Here is a 21441-nt window from a genome sequence, read left to right on the forward strand (position 1 = left end):
CAATTCAAGACATGTTTCTCTGTATGGCCTTTCCTGTCACTGTGGCAACTACAGATTTGATAAGGTCCTCCAGACTTGCCTCCAGGCTAGTTTTTCTTCTTTCCCATAAAGTTATTTAAGTAGTTGCTAGCATTTGTTATAGATATAAAGGGCTGCTTGCTCCTCAAAAGATTATATACTGCACTGATTTCCTGTGAAATCACCCCATATCTACCAACTATGCATATAACCTCTTGCAATTTCACTGTCAAACTGCAGTCATCATGAACTACGACTTGTAATCAGATTAAAAATTCACTTAAAAAATCACTGAAAAACAGCTTCTTGCCGTAATGATTTAAGTCCATTCCTGACAGAAGTTTAACTCTTCTAAAACCCTCCAGTGAAGGAAATTCCAGGACTCCTAGGTTAACTAACTCTTTCATTGTTCTTAGAAATATTTAAGATGTAAACTTTACAGAAAATAAAATTTAGGTTTTCTTGCTACTTCTTACCCTATACAGAAGATCAAACAAATGTTCTGCCTTCTTGATAGGTTTTCTGTTGTAAAGAGGTTAAGTCTTCCCACCCAACTCTATAGCTATTTCTTTTTTTTCTTTTTCTTTTTTTTTTTTTTTTCCCCTCTCTCTCTCCAAAAAGAATGACTGAATACAGTAAATTCCTCCACAGCTTCCTCATAGGTCATGCTTTCTAACTCTTTTAGCATCCTTGCTGGCCTACTTTGGACCATCTCCAATTTGCCCAAATCTTTCTGAACTTGAAAGAGCACTCACCGTGCCAAATGAAGATGAATAATTACCTTCTATGTTCTACAGATTGAGTTGTGCTATTAATGAAGCCCAGTATCGTGTTTCCCTGTTTCCTTTCGGAACAACAACAACAAAAAAAACCAACAACCCTTAAAATCCCTACCTCCTGAACCCACAGTCTTCCCTTATTTAGTTTATAAACACACTAAATGACCCCCAGAACCTCTGCTAAAGAACTAGTGCCAGCAAAATACTTCTCTTCTTGTTTTTATAAATTCATTTTCTCTTTCCCAAGTAGAGGAGTTTGTTTTACTGTAACAAACTTTATAACTTCACTTTTAAATCTTCCATTTTCCAGGTCATTCCAAACACGGCTCTTTGTAACACCAACAGTCACAGCCAGTGGGATATCATCAGAAAATTAGTGTATACTATTTCTTCACTAAACAATTAACAGAAAAAGTGTTAGGAGTGGATTCATGGCATAAACCTACAACGCTGCTTGAAATAGCCCTCTAGCCTCAAAGTAGAACGTTACTTTTTAAAAACCATATCACTTTCTTAACGATCTAGCCTTACAAAGTACTGCCAATACAATGATAAATGACTTGAAAGGTTGTAACAAAAACTCTTCACTGGTTTCTCTGAGCACAGCATTAATAGTTTTCTTACCAAAGATGGAGTCCTGTAGCAATAAAGTGTGGTATGCTTTGTACAACAGATAGAGAAACTCACAGGAAATCTGTCATTAATGATAACAGCCAATTTTCAATGCCAAGGGGAATTGAATTTCATACCTAATGAGCTCTAGTGAAAGTCCTTATGACCCCACACCAAATAACATGTCAGTTGGCACAGCAGCACAAAAACTGCTGTATCAATCGATTTAGTGAGAATGAATTAAAAAAAAAAAAAAAAAAAAAAAAAGTTCCAATCTCAGCTAGATTTTCATGTTTGTAAATAAATATCAAGCTTCTGGTTCTTATTGTTAGTCTAATGGGACTCTAAAAAACATATTAAGATATATGAAAATGGTACGGACTGAGATGTAGCAATACTTTTAATGGACAATATGAAGAATGTTTTAGAATAAGGTTATACCTCTATCATAACTTATTTTAGGATAGCTTTTAGTATAGCTGTTGGAATATTTCACATCTAAATATTGTTCTTTGAAAGACTGAGATTTGTACTTAATATTTTGGAGAAAATGTCTGTATTTCATGAGGAAAATTCTCAAGCGTTCTTTTTTATTATTTGTGTTTTGTTTGATTTGTTTTGGTTTTGATTTTTTTTTTTACCCCACCTAACTGAACAACTTTTCATACTTCACTTTTGTCAAAAAAATATTTAGATATGGAAATTTGCACCACCCAGAACTGTAGCTGCAGAGAATATAATTTTTGTGTCTTCAGTACTACTTTGAGTTTTAATTTCGGCCTTATCTCCCTTTCTTTTTCTCTGACATGTTTCTCTTTTGCAACATAAAATGACAACTACTGAAAACTTATAGTTTAACAATATGTATGCAGGGTAGCAAACAGTACGCTGGTCTGCAAGTAACAGTTGCACAGAAAAATAAACATAGTTCATCTAATTGTGCCTGTATTTGGCCTATTAAGTAAAAACAAACAAACAAAGAAAAAGAAAACAAAAAGAAAACAAAAACCATCATGATATCTACACAGATTTGCAATTTACTTTGTACGTGCCCAACAATGGCCATTTCTGATAGGGAATGTCTAGGAAATGTGATTGTTAGGAAAGAGAAAAATGATCCTATTATGGCACTTTTGTTTTTCTGTGTAGTGGATTCACTGCCCTCTACTGTCTTAGATGAGAGCAAAGCCACTAGGGAACAATTTAACTTCTCTTGACAAACAGTAATGTAAACTGACTGGGAAAACCTACAATAATAAAACAATAGTCTCACCTGTTTCTTAAAAAGAATTAAGCTTTGTACTAGCAGTAAAGCTTTCCATTAAAATGGCATGCAATTAGAGTAAAGGTCTTTGTTATTATTTCATTAAAGTAAAATATTTGATCTATATTATACTGCTTTGTACAAAGGGTACTGTTATGTGTTCACCAAAGCAAAAGTAATACAAAAAATAATTAACAGTCAAGAAGTTCAGACATGTAGGGTCTTGGATCTTCAGTATCATTTAATATTTAAAACTCCACCCAGATTTCAGACCTTAGAGTAAATGAGAATCTAGTCAGTCATTCATTTGATGGTGTTTACTTGAGAATAAACAGAGATTTAGTCTTTTTTGACTACAAATTTATCTACACAACTAATGAGATGCTGATGTCTGAAACCAAGACATCAGGTGTGTCTATATAGTGCAATGGAAAGTACGCATTCTGGACAGGCTCTTCAAAACCCACTAGAATAGTGCAACATAGCACCTTACTATAAGGTAATAAAACTTGAGGTTGAATGGCAATATTGAATTTCACCATTCTACCTTTAATAACTAAGCGAGCTTGTTCAGAGTGATATTTGGGCCTTCCAGTGCTAATCAGCATGATATATAGTTTCAGATTTTAAAAGTGCAAGCAGCTTTTTGAACTACATTTAGTATACAGGGGGATTTTCAGTACAGCATAGACTCTACTAAAAAATTGTATGCCTTATATCTAAATATATTTGATGTATTTAAGGTGTAATGACATAATGTAGTGGTACTTAGGTCACTGAGCTCATAAGAAGTTTAACAACAGCAACAGGGGCAGTAACAAGGTGAAAATGACGAGTATATTTTTATCTCAATATACACGTAGCAGTTGGAGATAGTATCATCACACCTATTCCAATAGCATAATTTCTCATTGCAAATATGCAAATTCCAATTCAACAGTTTGTTGAGCACTTCCCACCCTGTTCAAATATATACAAAAAATGTCACACTGCCACATCATATGTTCTGGGGTTCACAGTAACTTGCCAAGAGACGCTGAAGAGGGAAAGAGGCAGCTAACACCAAACAACCAGTAATCCTCAAGAAGTGCTCTAAACTGAGGGCTGGTTTTGTGCATTAAAAAAGAAAAAAAAAAAAAACAACAAAAAAAAACATCAATGAAAAAAAAAACACAACAAACCATAGATGTCACTCTAAGCAACTACCATATGTGGTGTTCTGTGAAAGTCCTCACTGATGTTGCCAGTCTGCTTAAGCAGCCACATTCAGACCATAGTTTGGAAAATCCTCTTTACTCACCTATATTGAACACTGTCCATTCCCTGCTTGGTAGTTAACAGTCTTTTGCCACTTTCTGTTCTTCTCAAATACTGTTCTTACTGTCTTAATAAAATTCATGGTGACTTCTGTCAACTTTCCTCTCTGTCTCAGCTGTTCACGTGACTGGTGAATGACAGTTTCAGCTATGCCCATACTCACTATCAGTTATTCCAACTATCTATTTTGACACAAGACATCCTAAAGGAGTCCTGTCAAGATCAGTTATTGTCCTCCCTTTAGCTACAGCATACATACAGTTTGCATCCACCCCCCAATATGGAAGTTTATATATTGATACTTTTTTTTTTTTTAAAAATATTATCTTCCAGAGTGACCTCGCTGTGGCCGAAACCATCATGACTATGATTGATGACCATTTTTATCGCGGTGCTCTCAAAGATATAACATGGTTCTCAGAATTAAAAAAAAAAACAAACATCTTTCTTCATGTAAGAAAATCATGATGCCCTGTCCAAACATTTAGTATTTACATGGATTAACATGAAAGTCAACTCTTCAGTACAATCTCAGAACAACATATACCAACTGTGTATAGTTCTGACGTATGTTTTTTCTTTATAACTACCATATGGTAGTCAGTTACCATACTTTATAAAAGTTCATAAAACTAGAGATGGAGGTAGTAGTTAAAGTACAATTTTAATAGTGTCAGCTGTGGTTTTATACATATACTTCATGATAATTCAGTATAATTTGTATTATATTTCTTTCCATATCACAGGAAAGCAAGAACAGTGGGATGAAAGGCAAACAATCTCCCACATTTACTTCGTGTTTATTATATAAGATTTTTATATATATAGTTTTAATGACAAACACATAAGATTACAGACAAACACACACTGCCAAAAAGAAGTCATTAAACATTGTTTTGAAGTCAGACAGAGAATCAGTGAAATCTGCGAGAGTGATATGGAAAAAAATATCTAGGATCCAAAACCAAAAAGACTCTTCTGCTCTTCTTGAAAGAAACATTCATACCGTCCAACAAATGCTCAGAAATCTTTATTTAGTCTGAGACAAGAATTTTGAAAGGGTGAATACTTGAGAAGTGAAAGGTGTTGCAGTCTGGTCACAGCGAGACAATCAAGCATAAAGAGCTTGAGTAATACTTGCATAAACCTGGCCTTACAAAAACGGTGCAGTTTTCCTTGATACTGTGGCTAGCCAATTTAACAGGATTGTAAAAAGTTCTGAGCTTCACCTTCCTGGCAACAGGATATACACAACTCCTGCTGGGGACTATATATCGACCTCCCTCCTATTTTTTTTTTTTTTTTTTTTATAAACATTCATCTTTCCCCATTAAATTGTTCCTACCATTATAATATCTTAAGTATTATAATATTAAATGAATGAATAAATAAAATAATTTCAGACTTTGCCTGGTCAATTAGTTTTCCCAAACGTAGACATACTGTAATAGAAAAATGATTTAACATTTTCTCTGTCTGATTTCTTTAACCTAGTTTGTTTCACCTCTTGTTTTGGACTCTCAGAATAATTATTATGGCAAATACTTTTCTAAAACATATAAACACAAAAGGACTCCAAGATTAGTGATGTGTTTATAAATATTTTGGAAGTTAGTGGCTTTTCAAGCAAATCTTTGTGCTTAACTAAATTCAGGCTTACATACACAAACAAAATACAGATGTTTTCTGTAACTATGCATTTTGTGCTGCTGATCTAACCTTCAGCTATTTAGAGGAGGCCTGATGATCAAAACTTTGTACAATCATGACTTACAGACTGATGGTGTTTGTACACAGCATAATGCCATTGCTCAATTTTATTTGTCTTTTACAACAGTATTTCAGAAGGAAAATACTGCTTTTTTCAGAGTTCTAAAGAACAGTTTGAGCTTCCCACCTTCCTCATTGCATCCTTTAAGTACTTTTTTCCTTTTATTTTTCAGAATACATTAACAACATTAGAATATTATGCACTGAAAACAGAAGCATATTTATTTAGAGACACATACAAGATGAACATTAAAGTTCAAGAAAAATTTTGCAAATTTTCTAATGGTATTCAATCAAGTTTTGAAGTTAGTATCAAATAAGTATTTGCAAATAAACAGAAAGCCAATTTGAATGAATAAATATGCATCCTGTGAAGCTTGTACTCACCATTTTAGATGATCAGTCAATGAGGATGAAAATTTCAGGTCTGAAGTCATCTCCTTTGTTTTCAGCCCTTTCAACTTTCTTTCCAACATACCCATCCGATGTAGGATAAGAAGCTTGACTGATGAAAGTTTATATACTTCACTGTAAATAAACAAAAAGATAGCTCAATTAAAACTTGTCTTTCTCTAGCTCAGAATTTAACCTTTGAGCTTCTAGGCATTTATTTATTTATTTTGATTAGGCATCTATATGATATTAATGCACCCATATTACATTTTACAAATGGTAACACTGTAATAGATTTATGCTGTTATTAAAGAGTTAGTGTCCATGAAACGGAAATTTGCATTTATTTAGTAGTCACCAGTTCTAGTCTTCCTCTGTACAACAGATAAGAAAATGAAAACTAATATGAGTGTAGAAAACAGTATCTTACAATTACTTCATGAAACCTGTGGTGGAAATGACACTGAAAAAGTTAATTGAGAATATATTAAAACAACCGACTGACCAGATGTACAGCATTTAAAAAAATATCTACTCAATATCATACAATTGCTATGTTTATTAATAAAAAGGAAAGTATAAAGTCCACTGCCATGGGAATGCATAGTAGACAGTGGTCTGAATTAACCTCTACAGCCTTAACCAGCTACTTGTTCAGGAGACAGTGTAGAGGTTTGTTTATGCCCAGAAGGAGACTGTTCAGGAACTGGGAAGAGGCAGCCTGGGATTCCTGTTTGAGACAGCTGCGAAGTGGATCAAATTAGGAATGTGTCTTTGCTGCAGGGTAAGCCAGCAGTGCTGATGACATTTAGGAAGGAAGAGAGGACTGCCATGGGAATATTTCTTGTGTGCTTTCTCGGTGAGGCAAGGGAAGGTATAGAGGCACTTCCTAGGAAAGAGGAAGGAGAAAATTTCAGCTCAAAGCAGAATTAAGTTCTTTGCACAGGTAGGGAAGGATGAGGAGCTGGTTTCTGTTGTGGTACTCTGGGAATGAATGAGACATTGCAAAAGACCTTTTTTAGAACCACACAGTAAAATTATCACCAAGTTCATTAGGTTTATCATGATTAATCCCTTACAATTACTCCAGTTACCTGCATTTTTTTTTTTTTTTTTAATATCTCACGTGTGGCTCCTAGATGTTCTGGTCATAAAAAGTAATAGTGTACTGCTCTGGCACATTTGCAGTAAAGTGAGCACTCAAATTATGTGGATGACTTTTTTTGTTGTTGTTGTGGCCGGTAACTCGGCCACTTAGGGGCAGTGTTGCTCTGTTGAAACGTGCAGAGACCTGTTAAAATTTACCTCCTCTCCAGTTCACTGATCTCTTTCTAATTTATTTCCTTTAAGTGCAGTCCCTATATTCACAACATAACAAATGCCTGCAATACCAATAGTGTCATCCAATTGTTCTGTTCCTGCCCAATATTCAAAACCAAGATAGACAGTACATAAGACAGATTTCACCAATAAATCTAAGAAGGTACCTGTGTGCACAATAGTTTGGCCAGAGCAGCGGTTCCCCAATATACTCAAACTGCTTCTGGTACTTTTAACAATATGCCAGGACTAGCACGTCAACATATTCAAAATAATTTTAAAGATACATTTCAATATTGATAGTGGTACTTCTGAAGAGCAAGTGTCAAAACAGAGCGTGTTGTTTCTCCTGCTGTTCCTGGTTCAATACATTGGATGGATAAGAAATTTCCCTAGTGCAGACTATTTGGAAATTGATGCCTGTGCTTCTGCCTTGCCACCAACTAATCTGCCTTGTGTTGCCTTCTGCATGACACAAGACTGCTTGCTGTCTTTTCTTATGTTACTGAAATGCAGACAGCAATTCCATTTTTTTTTTTTTTCACCCCTAGTTCAAATAGACTGGTTCTACATAATTTTATTCACCTGAAGTCAAACAGGTTATATCACAGCTAGCTAGATAATACAAAAACAGAAATATAAAACCAAGGCAAGTTAAGAACAGAATCAGTTCAGTTCTGACTCCATTTAGAATTCATTTTAGGAGCCATGTCAGACTGCAGCAGAAATGGAGGAGTGTCCTTAATTTAGCACTACTACCTCATCTACTCCTCACTCAAGCAAAACCATATTGGCCCTAACTGCTGTGCTAACATTTCCAACAGCTGCTAAAACCAGTGTTACCTGGGCTGCCTCCGAAAGCTTGGCCAGACCTGAGAGTCTCCCTTGCTTCACTGACATATTATTCCCTGGAAGCCAAATGGTCCTCTTAAAACAGTGGCAGAAATGACATTGAGAAAGTTAATTGAGAACAGTTTTACCCAGTTCTGTTCAGACCTTTTTCCTATCTATTCATACAAAATTAGATACTAAGGGTAACACAGAGTTACATGTTTGCTGAATGATTCTACATCAGGAAAAAATAGGCTTCAGAATAAGGCTCCCTAGCAAACCATGCTGAAAGCCAGGATTTTAGACACTGCTGCTTTCTTCTGCTGTTGACTGTGACAGCTACTCTTAGGCCACCAGACTTTTTTTTTTTTTTTTCTTTTCTTTTTTTCTTTTTTTTTTTTTTTTTCCTCCTGCAGCATTCAGTCAGCTTGAGTGCACTTTGTGTTCTGGATAACAACAACAACAAAAACATAGCTGGAAGTACCGAATCTGTACTATCAAATTTTACCTAGTTTCTCATGCGGGACACGATGATAACTTGCAGGGTTTTCCCAGTGCTGTCACCTGTTTGCACAGTAAGTTGTCTTTTGGCACCAGACCGTGCTTGGAACCATTCCTTCTCTCTTGCATCATCAGTTGTAATAAAGAGCCTTCTTAACCATTTTTAATGGCTAAAACAATATTTTCAAGAACTTGTGATAAATTAGAATAACATTAAAAACAAATACTGGGTCTTCAGTTCTGATTTCTCTTCCCTCTCCTCACAAAAGACATCCAAGTCAGAGTATCTTTTTTTGTTTGTTTGTTTTGTTTTCCAGTTTTACACAGAAGAATCAGGTCCTTTTTCTTCCTCACTAAGTAACAAGTTTTCTCCTATATTATATAAAAAAGTAATGATCTCCTCAGCACAGCCTTATATAGCTCTTTGAGTAGAATCTCTCTCTAAAAATAGAAATCTCTTTGACATTGAAGTGCCAGGCAACATGGAAACTGTTGCATTTCAAACTGAAGTTTTGGAAAGTGCGCTCTGCAGTTCTTCTGCAAGTGTCCCACAAATGTGCAAAATGCATGACCTGTCATGAACTGAGTAAATGAGATTTTGTTTGTAGTCAGTGCTGTTGCAGCAATAGCTTCTTAGAAACAAGCAATAAAAAAAGAATGCAGCACTGGCAAAAGGTGCTGGATTTACAGCTCTGCAAAGTAACACCCTTTCTTTCCCCCTCCCCCTGCCTTCGTACACAACTGCCAGCCTTTCCCAGACTGCCTGACTGGGCAAGATTACCCTGAGTTAAGCCCAACACTTGCACTGAGGACAGAAGGGCAGACGAAAACAAGCAAACAGAAATCTCACATGTCAGTGTAGCAGTTTTTCCAGTTCTCAGGCAGACATTCCTCTTGGGAATACACAGAAAAGAAAATGCAAAGGGAACACAAATCCTCTTGGTCCAGCTTTTGAAGATGCCGAGAACTTTCTCGTAACTAAAGTCAGAGAAAGAAAAAGCCATCAACTCTGTCAGCATGCCTGAACTGGAGACTGTAAGGATAGGCCTGATTCTGCAGCACTCTAAGTGCAGGAGCACTAAACAGAGCTCAGCACCTCTGTCAAACTTGCTCAGACACGACTGTGCTAGGATCTTTCAGTCTTTAGTTCCACTGCAAGTCTCATGCTCTACTTATAAGACACCTCATTTTTTGCTCAGGTTGGCCCCACACTGGAATTCTGGTAGATAGCCTTACACTGTATTTTATTTGAGAGCTGAAAGGCAGCTGATGAATACTGATCTCCATGTCAATTTTATGAAACATGCACAAGCTGACAAATGGGTTCAAGGACTGCCTATGCAAGAAAGTATCAAGGGTGTGCCAAAGGAAATCTTTGCAATAGATTATTCCTACTTTCTTATAATTGTTTGGGGTTAAAGCCATATTAGAACAAGCCACTGAAAAAGAAGGATGAATTTTATTTGAGGGGTTGCATCAATTCAACTATGACTGTTCTAAAGCTTAATCAAATTAAAGTAAGAGAAATTTTGAAAAAAAAAGAAAAAAAAAAGAAAAACTCAGATAAGGAAATCTCTATGTCAGATTATGGACTTTAATTGTTTAATTGAAAGCGCAGGGCTAAATAACTAGTGGCAAAGTCCACAGAGGGAATAATCCCATCTCCTAGTTCCCTGGAAGATCTGGAAACAACACTTGAGAATCTCCACCCACTATTTTCCCCCTCATTAGGGTCTCAAGCACAAGCACAGGAACTGTGCTTCATCTGTTGTAAAAACAAATCCAGAAGAAGACCACTGACCTCCTCTGGTAGGTATGCATCAGCATGGTGTACAGCAACCCCCTGAGCCACCACTAATGCTTTCCTGGCCAGCTTTATTTGAGCCATCAGGGAGAGGTGAGGCTGTTGAACATCTGAATTCCCCAACAAGTCACCAAAAAGGGGTTGTCCACGACAGCAGGCAGAAGACACTGGGAGGCATCTATGTGAAAGTATTTTTTGTGAATGTACTGACATTCACAAAACATTAACCTGGTTTTGCAGAGCTTCCCTGCTTAAATAATACCATGGCTAGGCCTGTTGTTGCTCTCAGTTTTGAAAGGTTGTTTCAAAACATCATCCATTAAGTGTGAGGGACACTAGAAGACTGGTAACTAAGTTTGCATGATTTTGTTTCTTTGTTTGTTTTGTTTTAATTAGTGAGTTCTGGGAAATCCATCTGAGACTACTCCATGGCCAATACCACTTCATTTCCATGAACTGTCTAAAATATGAAGAACCAAAGAAACAGAGAAATGTCAATGAAATTTGAGTAAACCAGTGAAATAAGAAATTGTGAAATTTGTTCAGTAGAGAACTTTTCAGGAAGTAGAGAAGCTCAAGTCTAGTCAAGGTATTTTGAAAAGTGAAAGAAAAATAAATAGTTCAAGAGAGTAAAATGGTGGTGTTTAATGTGAAATCCTGGTAAATAAAGCTAACAGCTTGCACTGAGGACCATTTTCTTCAGTCTGACTCTATGTTTTATTTAGCTGAACAGTGCAGCTAAAGATGACCTCAAGTAATGGCAGCTGGAACTCAATCCCTGTATTGAGCTCTCAGCTGACTTTGAGCCACTGTTTGATTCACACTTCTGTAACTTGGAGCTTTGTGCTTTAAGAGTAGGCACTGGCCTCTTTATATGTGCATAATACAATAACTGTTTAAAGTATATTATCTGGATGCTGCATTTCCCAGCTGCTCCTGCTATTAGGTTTCTTTGAACATTCTGATTCATTTGTACTTAGGAAGTCCCCAAAGCCACCATACCATGCAATTTGAGGTCAGGCCCAATTGTACCAAACATCGTACAAACAGAAAGCTCTCTTAATAAACACTACTTGCTCCACTGGAAGTGAGGCAAAGCTTCTGGTTACCTCTTCACAATCCTTCTGGTGCTGACTGAATTGCTGCCTAGGCAGTGAGGCAAGTAGCAAGAAATACATCATTGGGCACACATTTCAGTATAACCTTGACATCATTGACAGTGATAGCTACAGCCCTCACTGAAACAGAAACCTGCAAGACGGCATTTGTTTCTTCTTGCTGCCTTTGCTATTCCTTTTGGGTGGATGATCATATGCCATGCTTGTATATTTGCAAACTCATGACATAATGGTAAGGGATTGTCATAAACAATACCATTTCTGGGAATGTACTGAGCAGAGTGAATAATGATTTCATTTTAACTGTCAACTGGACTAGTTTTGCTCCAAGGATTAAACGTGTTGTCTCTTATCCAGATTAGTAATGAGAATCCTCCCTCCCTCCTTCATCTTTCTGCCTGTCGTCCCCCCCACCCCCCAAGAGAATTTGGGCAGATGACCAAAGGAGAGAAAATGAGATGGTGCAGCCACATAGGACAGTGTAATTGATACAGGATATGAAGCTAGGAATGAGTGGGTTTGACAAAATGCATGCTAGTAGCTGAGTGGCTCATTTACCTGCTAGTAAGATGGATTTATGGCCTGTATGTCACTAATTAATAAGCCAGTTCTCCCTGCCCCTCCAAGTAGTCTCCCCTCTCCCAACATTGCATAGTCTGAAAGGCAGGTCACAGGACAAAACATCAAATTACACAGACATGCTTTGGATTAAACTCAGGAAAATGCAAAGAGCTCCAGGAAGCTCCCTCCAACCTCCCCATTCTCCCTTCAAGACAGGAAGGTTTTTCCATACTTCTCAGCACCATTTTTACTGCAATGCTCAATAACATTCCAGTGGGTAATGGTCTATTCTCTTTTTCAAAGTGAGTCTTTTCTCTTCCTTGCTGTCCCTGACCCACAGCAAGGAAGATGCTGAGAGTGGTCTGACTCTCCCAGAGATGTTCTTGGGATAATGCACACTTTACTGTTGCGCAGGTCTGTGCCCAAGGTCAGCCAAATGTTGTCCAAGCAGAAAACTGCAAATTATCAGGTTCTGTATAGATCTATAGCTGTGTATGCTCTGTAACCAGATACAGCTTGGACTTGCAAATCTGCCTGAAATCTCATTCATAAACATACTTTCAGAAATTAGTTAATCCTAGATTATGCAGTTTTATAGGTCTGAGATACAGGAAAACTAGCTGCAGCTGAAACTCACAAACCAGCCTCAGTTCTCCTGAGGCAAACCTATCCCAATTTCAGTCACAATGTATTATAGCCCATCCAACCTCCACCATAGATAAATGTGAGCAAATTTTATCCTAATTGACTTTGCAGCTTAAAATGACCAATTATTAGCCAAAATAGTACAACCTGGATCCACACACTCATTCTCCCATGAACATGCTCTCCAATATTTGACTATGGCAATCAGTAACCCAGTTTATTAAAACCGTGTTAGGCCCTGAGGCTCTGCCTGCAGTAATCCAATCCAGGAATGGTGGTCACCTGGTGTTCTTCATGAGCTGCTCATCACAGCAAAAACACCAGTTTCTGCCGTTCCTCTAATCCCGATCTGAGTCTGGAACCCCAGTTCCCACTGTCACTTATGACTGAAAAAAAGGCAGTGTCCACATCAGCACATTTCACACGTGATGCTGCTGCAAAAGCAGTAGCAGCTTTTGCTCTTTAATTTACATACAGAATTTTTGAAAGCTGTCTCAGCAGGCCTCTGGACAGCTAATGTTGGTTTTCTTTGTCAGAACATGGCACTCAGTGCCAGAGGCCTAGAAAAACTGGGTGTTATTTCAGTGTTTTAAAAGGATAGACACAAGTAATTAAATGTTCTGGTATCGGCTCTGACAGCATTAATGGAGTAGTCAGTGCAGTGACTCGTAGAATCACAAAAATGCAATTAATGACTATGGAAGATTGCTCAATACAGGACTGCATATTTGAGCTCTCTCCCAACAAGATTTACTCCATCAAGGAAAATTATAATTGTGTTGATGTGACATCCTTTTTCTAAGGAACTTGCCTTGGCACCACAATTTTGTTTGAGAAATTTAAAACAGCCCATTCCTAAACCACTTTGTATGTATTTGTTCTAGTTGACAGTTAAAGCCATATGAATGTATTTTAGCACCAAGAACAGCTTCTGACTCCAGCACCCCACCCTCAGTTTCTGTATACTCTTTGTTTCCCTCCATTTGTCTCCAAGGACCTGGAACAACTCTTCCTAGAGGCTGGCAGCTGCTGGCATGGTTCAGGCATGCCTGTTCAGTATCTTCCCCGTACAGTTATCTCACTCTCTAGTTCTGCAGCTAGCTCATGCATCTTTGTTACAGTACTGCATAATGTCCATAGAATGGACTAAAAAATACCTCTTATCAAGTATCTCCCAATCAAACAAATAGGAAGCATATGGCCAGTTTTTCCCACTCCCTCACAGCCATAGAGAACAACAGAAGAAGAATCCACTTTTTTTTTTTTTTTTTTCCCCTCTCTCCTCTCTCTCTCTCTCTCTCTCTCCCCCTAGAAAGTTGCTGACCTTTTAAAGAAAAGGAACTTCACGTCTGGAAGTGCACAAGTTTTCAGTTACTTCTCACGCACCTTTTACTTCTTCTACCAGTAGTTCTCAAAACTCACGCTAGAAAAGCGGTTCTCTTTGAAACAGTGTACATGTATCCTAGTATTATCTTAGTACCACCATAAGTACCTACTTTCAGGTGGCAGATTTTGCTTTTCACCTTTCGTTTACCTGTTTTTTGATTGCAATTTTGATATAAGAAGTGTGCTGCTTTTTCTGCTGGAAACACGTACTGCATGGTTTTAAGACCATACTAACGGTGCGCGTGTGCAGCTTCCACTGCTGTATCAATGACAAGAGCTCAGACCAGATTAGGCAGTGGGCATGCTTACCATAAGCACTGTCTATTGTACTACTTGCATTGTTACCACCTAACTGCTCCATAATAGTTGATACAGACATTTTTGTTTTTCATCTGTATTGGGCCATAATATCTTCTCTTAACTTTTATCATCACAGAAATTATTTTCTCCAGGCTATAAGCTACACTGGAGTGAAAAGACTTTTGATGTACTAAAGCACTAGCTAAAGAAGCACTGGCAATTGAATTACCTCTCTGCACAGAGGGAAAACAAGGAAGAAAAAAAGGAGAGCATAAGTACAATGTTCACAAAGAAATAAAAGTTGGGTAGGATTTCAAAAAGCATACAGCCAGTCACAATTCAAGCAGGACAAAAAGAAAGGCAGAATAGAAACAGAGCAAGACAAGGCACAGACACACTATTGAGAGGTAGCAGAATCATTCCTCTCCTTGTTATATGTGAGCCAAGTCACAAACAGCACTAGTGAAAATCAGCATAACGTTTTAGTTTTGACTCATCAGCTACTAAGCACACAGTAGTATGTCCCAAGAAAAGGATAATCCACAGCTAGGCTATCCACCAGAAGTGTTGCACAAAACAAATAACAGACTTCAAGTGCTGTACCCAAGCTCGCTATTGGGAAATTCGCTGTGTTGCCAGCATAGCAGATCAGTATTTCAGAGGTCATTATCTCACCCCTTCTTCAGCTGCTAGCTTTGGATTTCTGCCAGAGAAGGGCAACCACTAGCAAGACGATACACTAGCACATTAGGCATAGCTTTAGGGAATTTGAGCAAGCTTTTCTTTTCACCGAGATCAGTCTGCTTTCTGGTTCCAAATGAAGTAAGTTCTCCGTCAATACACAACGGGTCAAACATGTTTAACCCTCCCACAACAGTATGTATAAGCTGTACCAAATAAATTGATTCTTCTGCATTTGTCAAAAATACCATCAAGAGAACTGTACCTTTATATATGTACTTCTCACATTATGGCAAGGAGGACACAATAGTTAGCAGACTGAACCAGTGCACTCAAGAAGTGTAATTTCACCAACAGGAGGACTGACTGGAGACAGAGTTATACAATAACTAATAATCAGATGATACCATCACCCCTCTGCAAGAATATCCCATGAATTTTTACATGAATACACCATGATTAAAATTTTGCTTTAGCTGTGGGTTGGTAAGAGAACCCAAAACCTTCCAGGAAAGTAGATCAATGGGTTTTAAAGTTAAAAAGAGCCTTGACTTTATGAAGTTTAACATCCTATAGCACATATTTTTTGCCATAAACTAGCATAACATTATATCATTGTTCAACTTTTCTAATGATGATCTTGGTGATAATCAATGGCAGCACTCCCATGAACTCAAAGAGCAATATCCTACCTCATCTTCTGGAAGGACTTTTTAGATTTAATCTGACACTTGAAGAATTGTATCAGACACTAAAGAACAGTAACTAACAAAAACGTACCTGAATGCACTAACTCTTTTCTTCTTTGACCTCACTAATGCTGTATTTTCCCATTAAAAAAATAATTTAGAAAGCTTCTCCTTAAGACCAGAAACAAAAAAGCATATGCAGACCTGCCAAATTCCCAATATCATTGTCCTGCTATTGGAAAAAATTTGGTTAAGGAAATATTTCAGTGCTTAACTTGCAAGCCAAAGGTATTTCATTATTCAATGCTTGCTCCCAGGAAAACCATTCAGGAGATAGCTTAGAACTATCAATTAAGATAGCTTATCATAAGATAGCTTAGAACTATCAATTTAATCATTTAACACACTTCTGCATGCTTTCACTAGTCTTAGGGTGCAAATTCTACATACATTCCCCCAAATTCCCCCTCATTGTTTGGGAACAGAGAACTCATATTTGAATTTTTGTGTGGGTACTAATAGGTATTAGAAGCAAAGGAGAAACAGGGCCCCTTTTTCTAAAGACTTGAGTTGACACAGTCCATAATCTTATAATTTGCCATATGCATAGCTCTTATTAATGAAAACTACTGCTTGAAGGCAAAGCTTGGGGATGGGAAAGAATATATTAAGATGGAGGAATTCCATTTGGTTGTTCTCATTGTGAGCCTGGGTTAAAAAAAAAAAAAAAAAAAAGAGTTGAGGTGAGCTTGTCACTGCATCTCCTCTACTGATTGAGTGATTACAGAGTATCTCAAACATATCCCACCACGCACCTGGGAAGGGTCAGAACACTGCCACTGGAAGGGCTGGTGCTCTGGACTGAGGAGTACCAGTAAATGCTGCTTTGCATTAAGTTGTTTATGAGCTGAGACCCAAGATTTTGTCTTAACAAGATCAATGCTTACCAGCCTGAAGTCTGTCAGGTTGGGAAATGTACTTAAAAGATCTAGAGAGATCCCCCAAAATCCAAACCTATTATCAGGTAGGCCTAACTTACTGTAGAGATGTTTCTGTTTGTCTAAAAAATGAAAAGCTTTCTAACTAAAAGTTACTTTTTTTTTTTTTTTTTTTTGTCTAAAAGACTTCTGTGTGCATAGATGTCATACAGCAAAGCCCTAGGCCTACAATTTATGATAAAGCATACCTGAATTCATTTGTAACTTTATTTTTAATTCCTTAATTTCATACTGTTAGAAACACTAGCAATTACAGCAGTCGGTGCTTCTGCTTCCTGTTCATAATAAACCACTGCAAATCATTAATTCTACTTAAATAAATTTACTAGTCTCTGCTTTTGCTGTAGGGTTGTTAATAGAAGAGACAAAGTATTTTTTGTTTGTTTGTTTTTTTCCCTGTTTTTTAAAGGCTGTATACAGGAAACACTGATCTTTGATCCCTGATCTTGAACTTCATGACTAACATCTAGCTAATCAATTAATGAGAAATGTAACTGCTGGAAACTATGAGCTAATGCTCAATAAAATTAAACTAAGTATTGATTACATTAACTTAAATATCTCTAAGGCCAGCATAAATAAGAGAAACATGTTAGTTAGCTAAATTTATTATAGCAACTAGCCAATAAGCATTTGATTGTGGCAGTACTATGTTGCCCTTAGTTAAGATGCCAAAATTTTATTGTTACATGCAGAAAATCCTGCAACGTTGCAGGTAGATAGAAACTACTTATAAAATAGAACACTTATTATGCAATTTCTATATAATGGAAAGGCCTAAATTGATTTTTTTTTTTTCCTAAGCAAAAAATAGGTCACCACTTCAGTGGGAGAAAAAATTTAAAGATCTCAAGTCCAGGCACATTTAAACAAAGCTACTCTGTTAGGTAATAGCGAGATTGAAGAGACTATACAACGTTAGGGTTGTTTGTAATCCCCAGATTAAGGTTAATCATTATTTTCATTAAAAACAACCTATTTAACAGATAGTTTTTAAACACAGTTATGCATTACTGATGCTGGCAAGACATCTAAGGGCACTGATTACTACTGCAGCAAAAAATACTGCTTTGAAAGCTGGCTAGTTATCAGATCTGAACAAGTAACCTTAAATTGAAAATCATTGTTCAACAGGGGCAAAACAGTAGTCCAAGGACAAATCCCTATTAACCCCACTTTGCTACTGATGTTCAGTCATCAGTCTAAAAGAAACCACAAAGTCACTGCTGGTAAAGTTTGCAGCTGATGTAACTAAAGCAGCGACCAACAGTGAAAACAAGCAGCTGACCTACAGAAATCTCATTTGCCTGGTAAGCTCTGCTATTGTGGGCAACATATGTTTGTCTCATCATAATGAAACATGTTGAGCCATCAAAGGCTCAAGATCAACACTGTGAACTGTGGCTTCACTGAGGACTTACACGCCTAAATAAGGCCCAATGACACTGGCTTCAAGCCTGAGAGCCACACAACAGTTCAGAAAAAGCTTCAGGAATTAGACAGGATATTCAACTGAAGACAGTCTTACAGAGTTGACCCTTTGATTAAAGAAACAACGCCATATGTATGAGAAAGGAACAAAAATTGTGGGGAAGTGTACTTCTACTCTATCCAATGGAAATATTTTCTGCTATTTGTTTGCTGCTGTTAAACTGGAAAAGGATCAATAAATAATTGTGAGAATAATAAGTTTTGGAAAGCTTTCTTTGAATTCAGAATATATCTGTGCCAATATACGTATGTTTTAGAGCTGCAAAAGTCGTACTTTTAATAGATAAAGGAATAGGCTAAATGGCTTATGCTCATGCTGACATCGCTTCTCATTCAGAGCAAATGCGCAGTTGGGCTATGTCTCAAGCACATGACTTAGACACTTTTCCTACATAGAGGTTTGTGGTCCTAGCAGCAGACCAAAATAAGATTAGATATCATTCCAAGAAGTCACTGGTACAAACAACACTATGAAGTATTCCAATACATGTCTTAGTTGGGCAATTGGAGTACCAGGACTACTGAGCATCTACGAGTGCAACTGCCTTGCATTAAACTACAGTGACCTCGTTATCAGGTTCAACATACATCAGCATTCTGATCTTCATATTATAGGGCTCAGATGCACAACCTAGATCATCAGCTGGTAAGCTGAGCCCCAGTTGCTGTCTATGCATTCACTTGCAGCCCACAAATAACAGGTGCACCTAATTTAGCTTTTTATCTTCACCAGGGCTACATTTTGCAGCAGTAAGTTTCCTTGCTACCCCTTCTTACCACATGTTGATTGGTATCACAGAAGAGGTTTGGGTTGTATAAACTGCACTGCTTTCAAATGAAGTCAAAGGAGAACATCTAACACGTGGTACTTGGCAAGGGGTCTTCAGGTCACATAATTGGGCTAGAGCTCATCTAAAGTAAAACCACTGCAGTGAACGCAGCGTGAAGGCTGGGCACTCAGCATTGGCTTTTTCTACAAAACCTCTCTTGTGCCATGTACTAGTGTGAGAACAGCTACAGCATATTCCCCCCAATTTATCCATCTTTTGCTGGTTAAGAATTTGACTTGCTGCAAATTGCCACTTGCTGCAAGCACCCACGATTGCCCCAATACCAGCATCAGGCTGCAGCTACCACCAACCCACACTAAGTTACTACACCATGCTTCTCCCCCCACATACCTGTGCCTCTGGGATGTTACCTCTCATCAGTGCATCACTATACCTAGACCCACAGCCCCACCTCAGCAGTCCCCAGGCTCAGTTCCTTGCTTCTTCCTGGTGCTGCCAGGCCACTTACTTTTTCCTCCACAAGGGAAAGAAATAGAGAGAAACACATTCTCTTTTATCAGCCTTTCACACCAATAATCTCCCGTTAAATCAAACTGCTGACAACCAAGATCTGATCCTCCTGATGCCTTACTCAGTTTCTAGCCTAAGTCTTCAGAGACTCCTGAAAATCCTTTGGAGAGCCCTAGTCCCCTGTTGCAGCAGCTGCATGTGATGAGGTACCAGGTGAAGGGAGGGAGGAGCCATCCACCCCTCTTCCCCCAGGGCCTTCTGCCCTGGTGAGGAGTGCTACTGCTTCTTCGGATGGCTCACATTGCACAGTGGTGTTCTGGCCCCTTTGTGGTGCTCAGATAACAAGAATGTAGGCTAAGTTCTTCACAAAAGAAGTTTTTTCCTTCTCTGTGGATATGAAGAATTGCCCATCACTAGACATTTTAAGGAGCTAGTAGAATTCCTGCTAGTGAGAAATTCTGGACTTGGGAGTTATTTGGGAACAAATAGAAATGACGTACTTCAGGTAAACTGTCCAAGTAATCCAGCACTGCTCTTCAAACCTTCTAGCAGCGCAGCAATCTAGAAACCTGAAATCAGAAAATATTATAACAATTGACTCAGAATAATCTCAAGGCTAATGACAAAGGTTTATTTATTTATTTATTTATTTATTTTTAAATATATTAAACCACTTTAAGACTTAAGAAATCAGAAATGTACAATTCATTACGGGCAAAACATGTGCAGCATTGACCAAAAAAGATCAGTACTACTGCAGTGCACATACACCCTCTAAAATAATTTCCTCAAAAATTCTGGAATTGGGAGTAGACAGTTCCTTTGCCACTTCACTGGAAATTTTGTGATTAGAAGAAAAGACAGTCTAATAAAAGCATGATATGCAACTTGAGTAATAAATAATAATAATATCGATACAATATTAGTATATTGGTACAGGCTCAGCTTTGCTGTGTTATGCCTGTACTGCAAGTACTGAAAAACTATGAATTTTTTTTACAAACATATTTTTCTAGTAGTGAGATCCCATTCATAAATTATGGGGAGAAAAACCACATCTGTCCTTCCCAAGGAAAATTCCATCCCAAAGCAGACAGGCAACAAGTAACTGGGGAAGCTTGTGCTGCAGTATAAGGCAACAGAAATCACTGCTTTTGGAAGAATGTCTTCTGCTTCATCATCATATGTGCCTTACTTTAAGGTCCCAAGAACCTGGTAAAGGTGTCTTACTGTTCCCTTTGTGGCCAAACTGTATTTCTGGTAACAAAGGCAGCTTCCATTTCCCAGTGAGCTGGCCAAAGGCTTCCTGCCAAAACTTCCTTTGAGAGAAAACCATTCATTAAGCAACTCCTTTACCAGGAAGATCCTAGTTTCCACAAATCTTTTTTTTTTTTTTTTTTTTTTTTTCAGAAATCTGAAAAAAAAAAAAAGTTTATACAAATAAATTATTTTTGTCATTTTTGTGGGTTTCCAGTGAAGACAAATAAATAACATCCAAAATGATTACAGCTTGTCTGGTAAGACAGTCTACATGTTGCTGAGTAACCTGGTCATATCCCGAGACTAAAGCAGTACAAATGATGATGGTGTATTTCTACCCTAGCAGCAACCTGCTAGAACTTACTATTATAATATGCTATACAATCCCTCGCTTGTTTTTTG

At 37.7% G+C, this 21441-nt stretch overlaps 2 protein-coding genes across 6 annotated transcripts in view; one reads left to right on the plus strand and one right to left on the minus strand.

Annotated features, from left to right (window-relative positions):
• SYNPO2 (synaptopodin 2) overlaps positions 1-21441 on the plus strand; it is a 92564-nt gene that overhangs the window by 35614 nt on the left and 35509 nt on the right. The window lies entirely within an intron of this gene.
• The window catches only part of LOC311436511 (uncharacterized protein), a 99874-nt gene continuing 83068 nt past the window's right edge, over positions 4636-21441 (minus strand). For 2 of the 3 annotated variants that reach the window (XM_084518762.1, XM_084518763.1), the window contains 3 exons: positions 20280-20348; positions 6148-6288; positions 4636-5432 (listed from right to left, as the gene is read on the minus strand). In XM_084518762.1, coding sequence (XP_084374888.1) covers positions 5405-5432; positions 6148-6288; positions 20280-20348 — 238 coding nt within the window. In that variant the 3' untranslated portion in view covers positions 4636-5404. Of the gene's footprint in view, positions 5433-6147; positions 6289-20279; positions 20349-20389; positions 21194-21441 lie in introns of those variants that run through there. The other variant, XR_014692904.1, reaches the window with a different exon arrangement.

Source organism: Aythya ferina (assembly GCF_964211825.1).
Source record: "Aythya ferina genome assembly, chromosome: 4".
Taxonomy (NCBI): domain Eukaryota; kingdom Metazoa; phylum Chordata; class Aves; order Anseriformes; family Anatidae; genus Aythya; species Aythya ferina.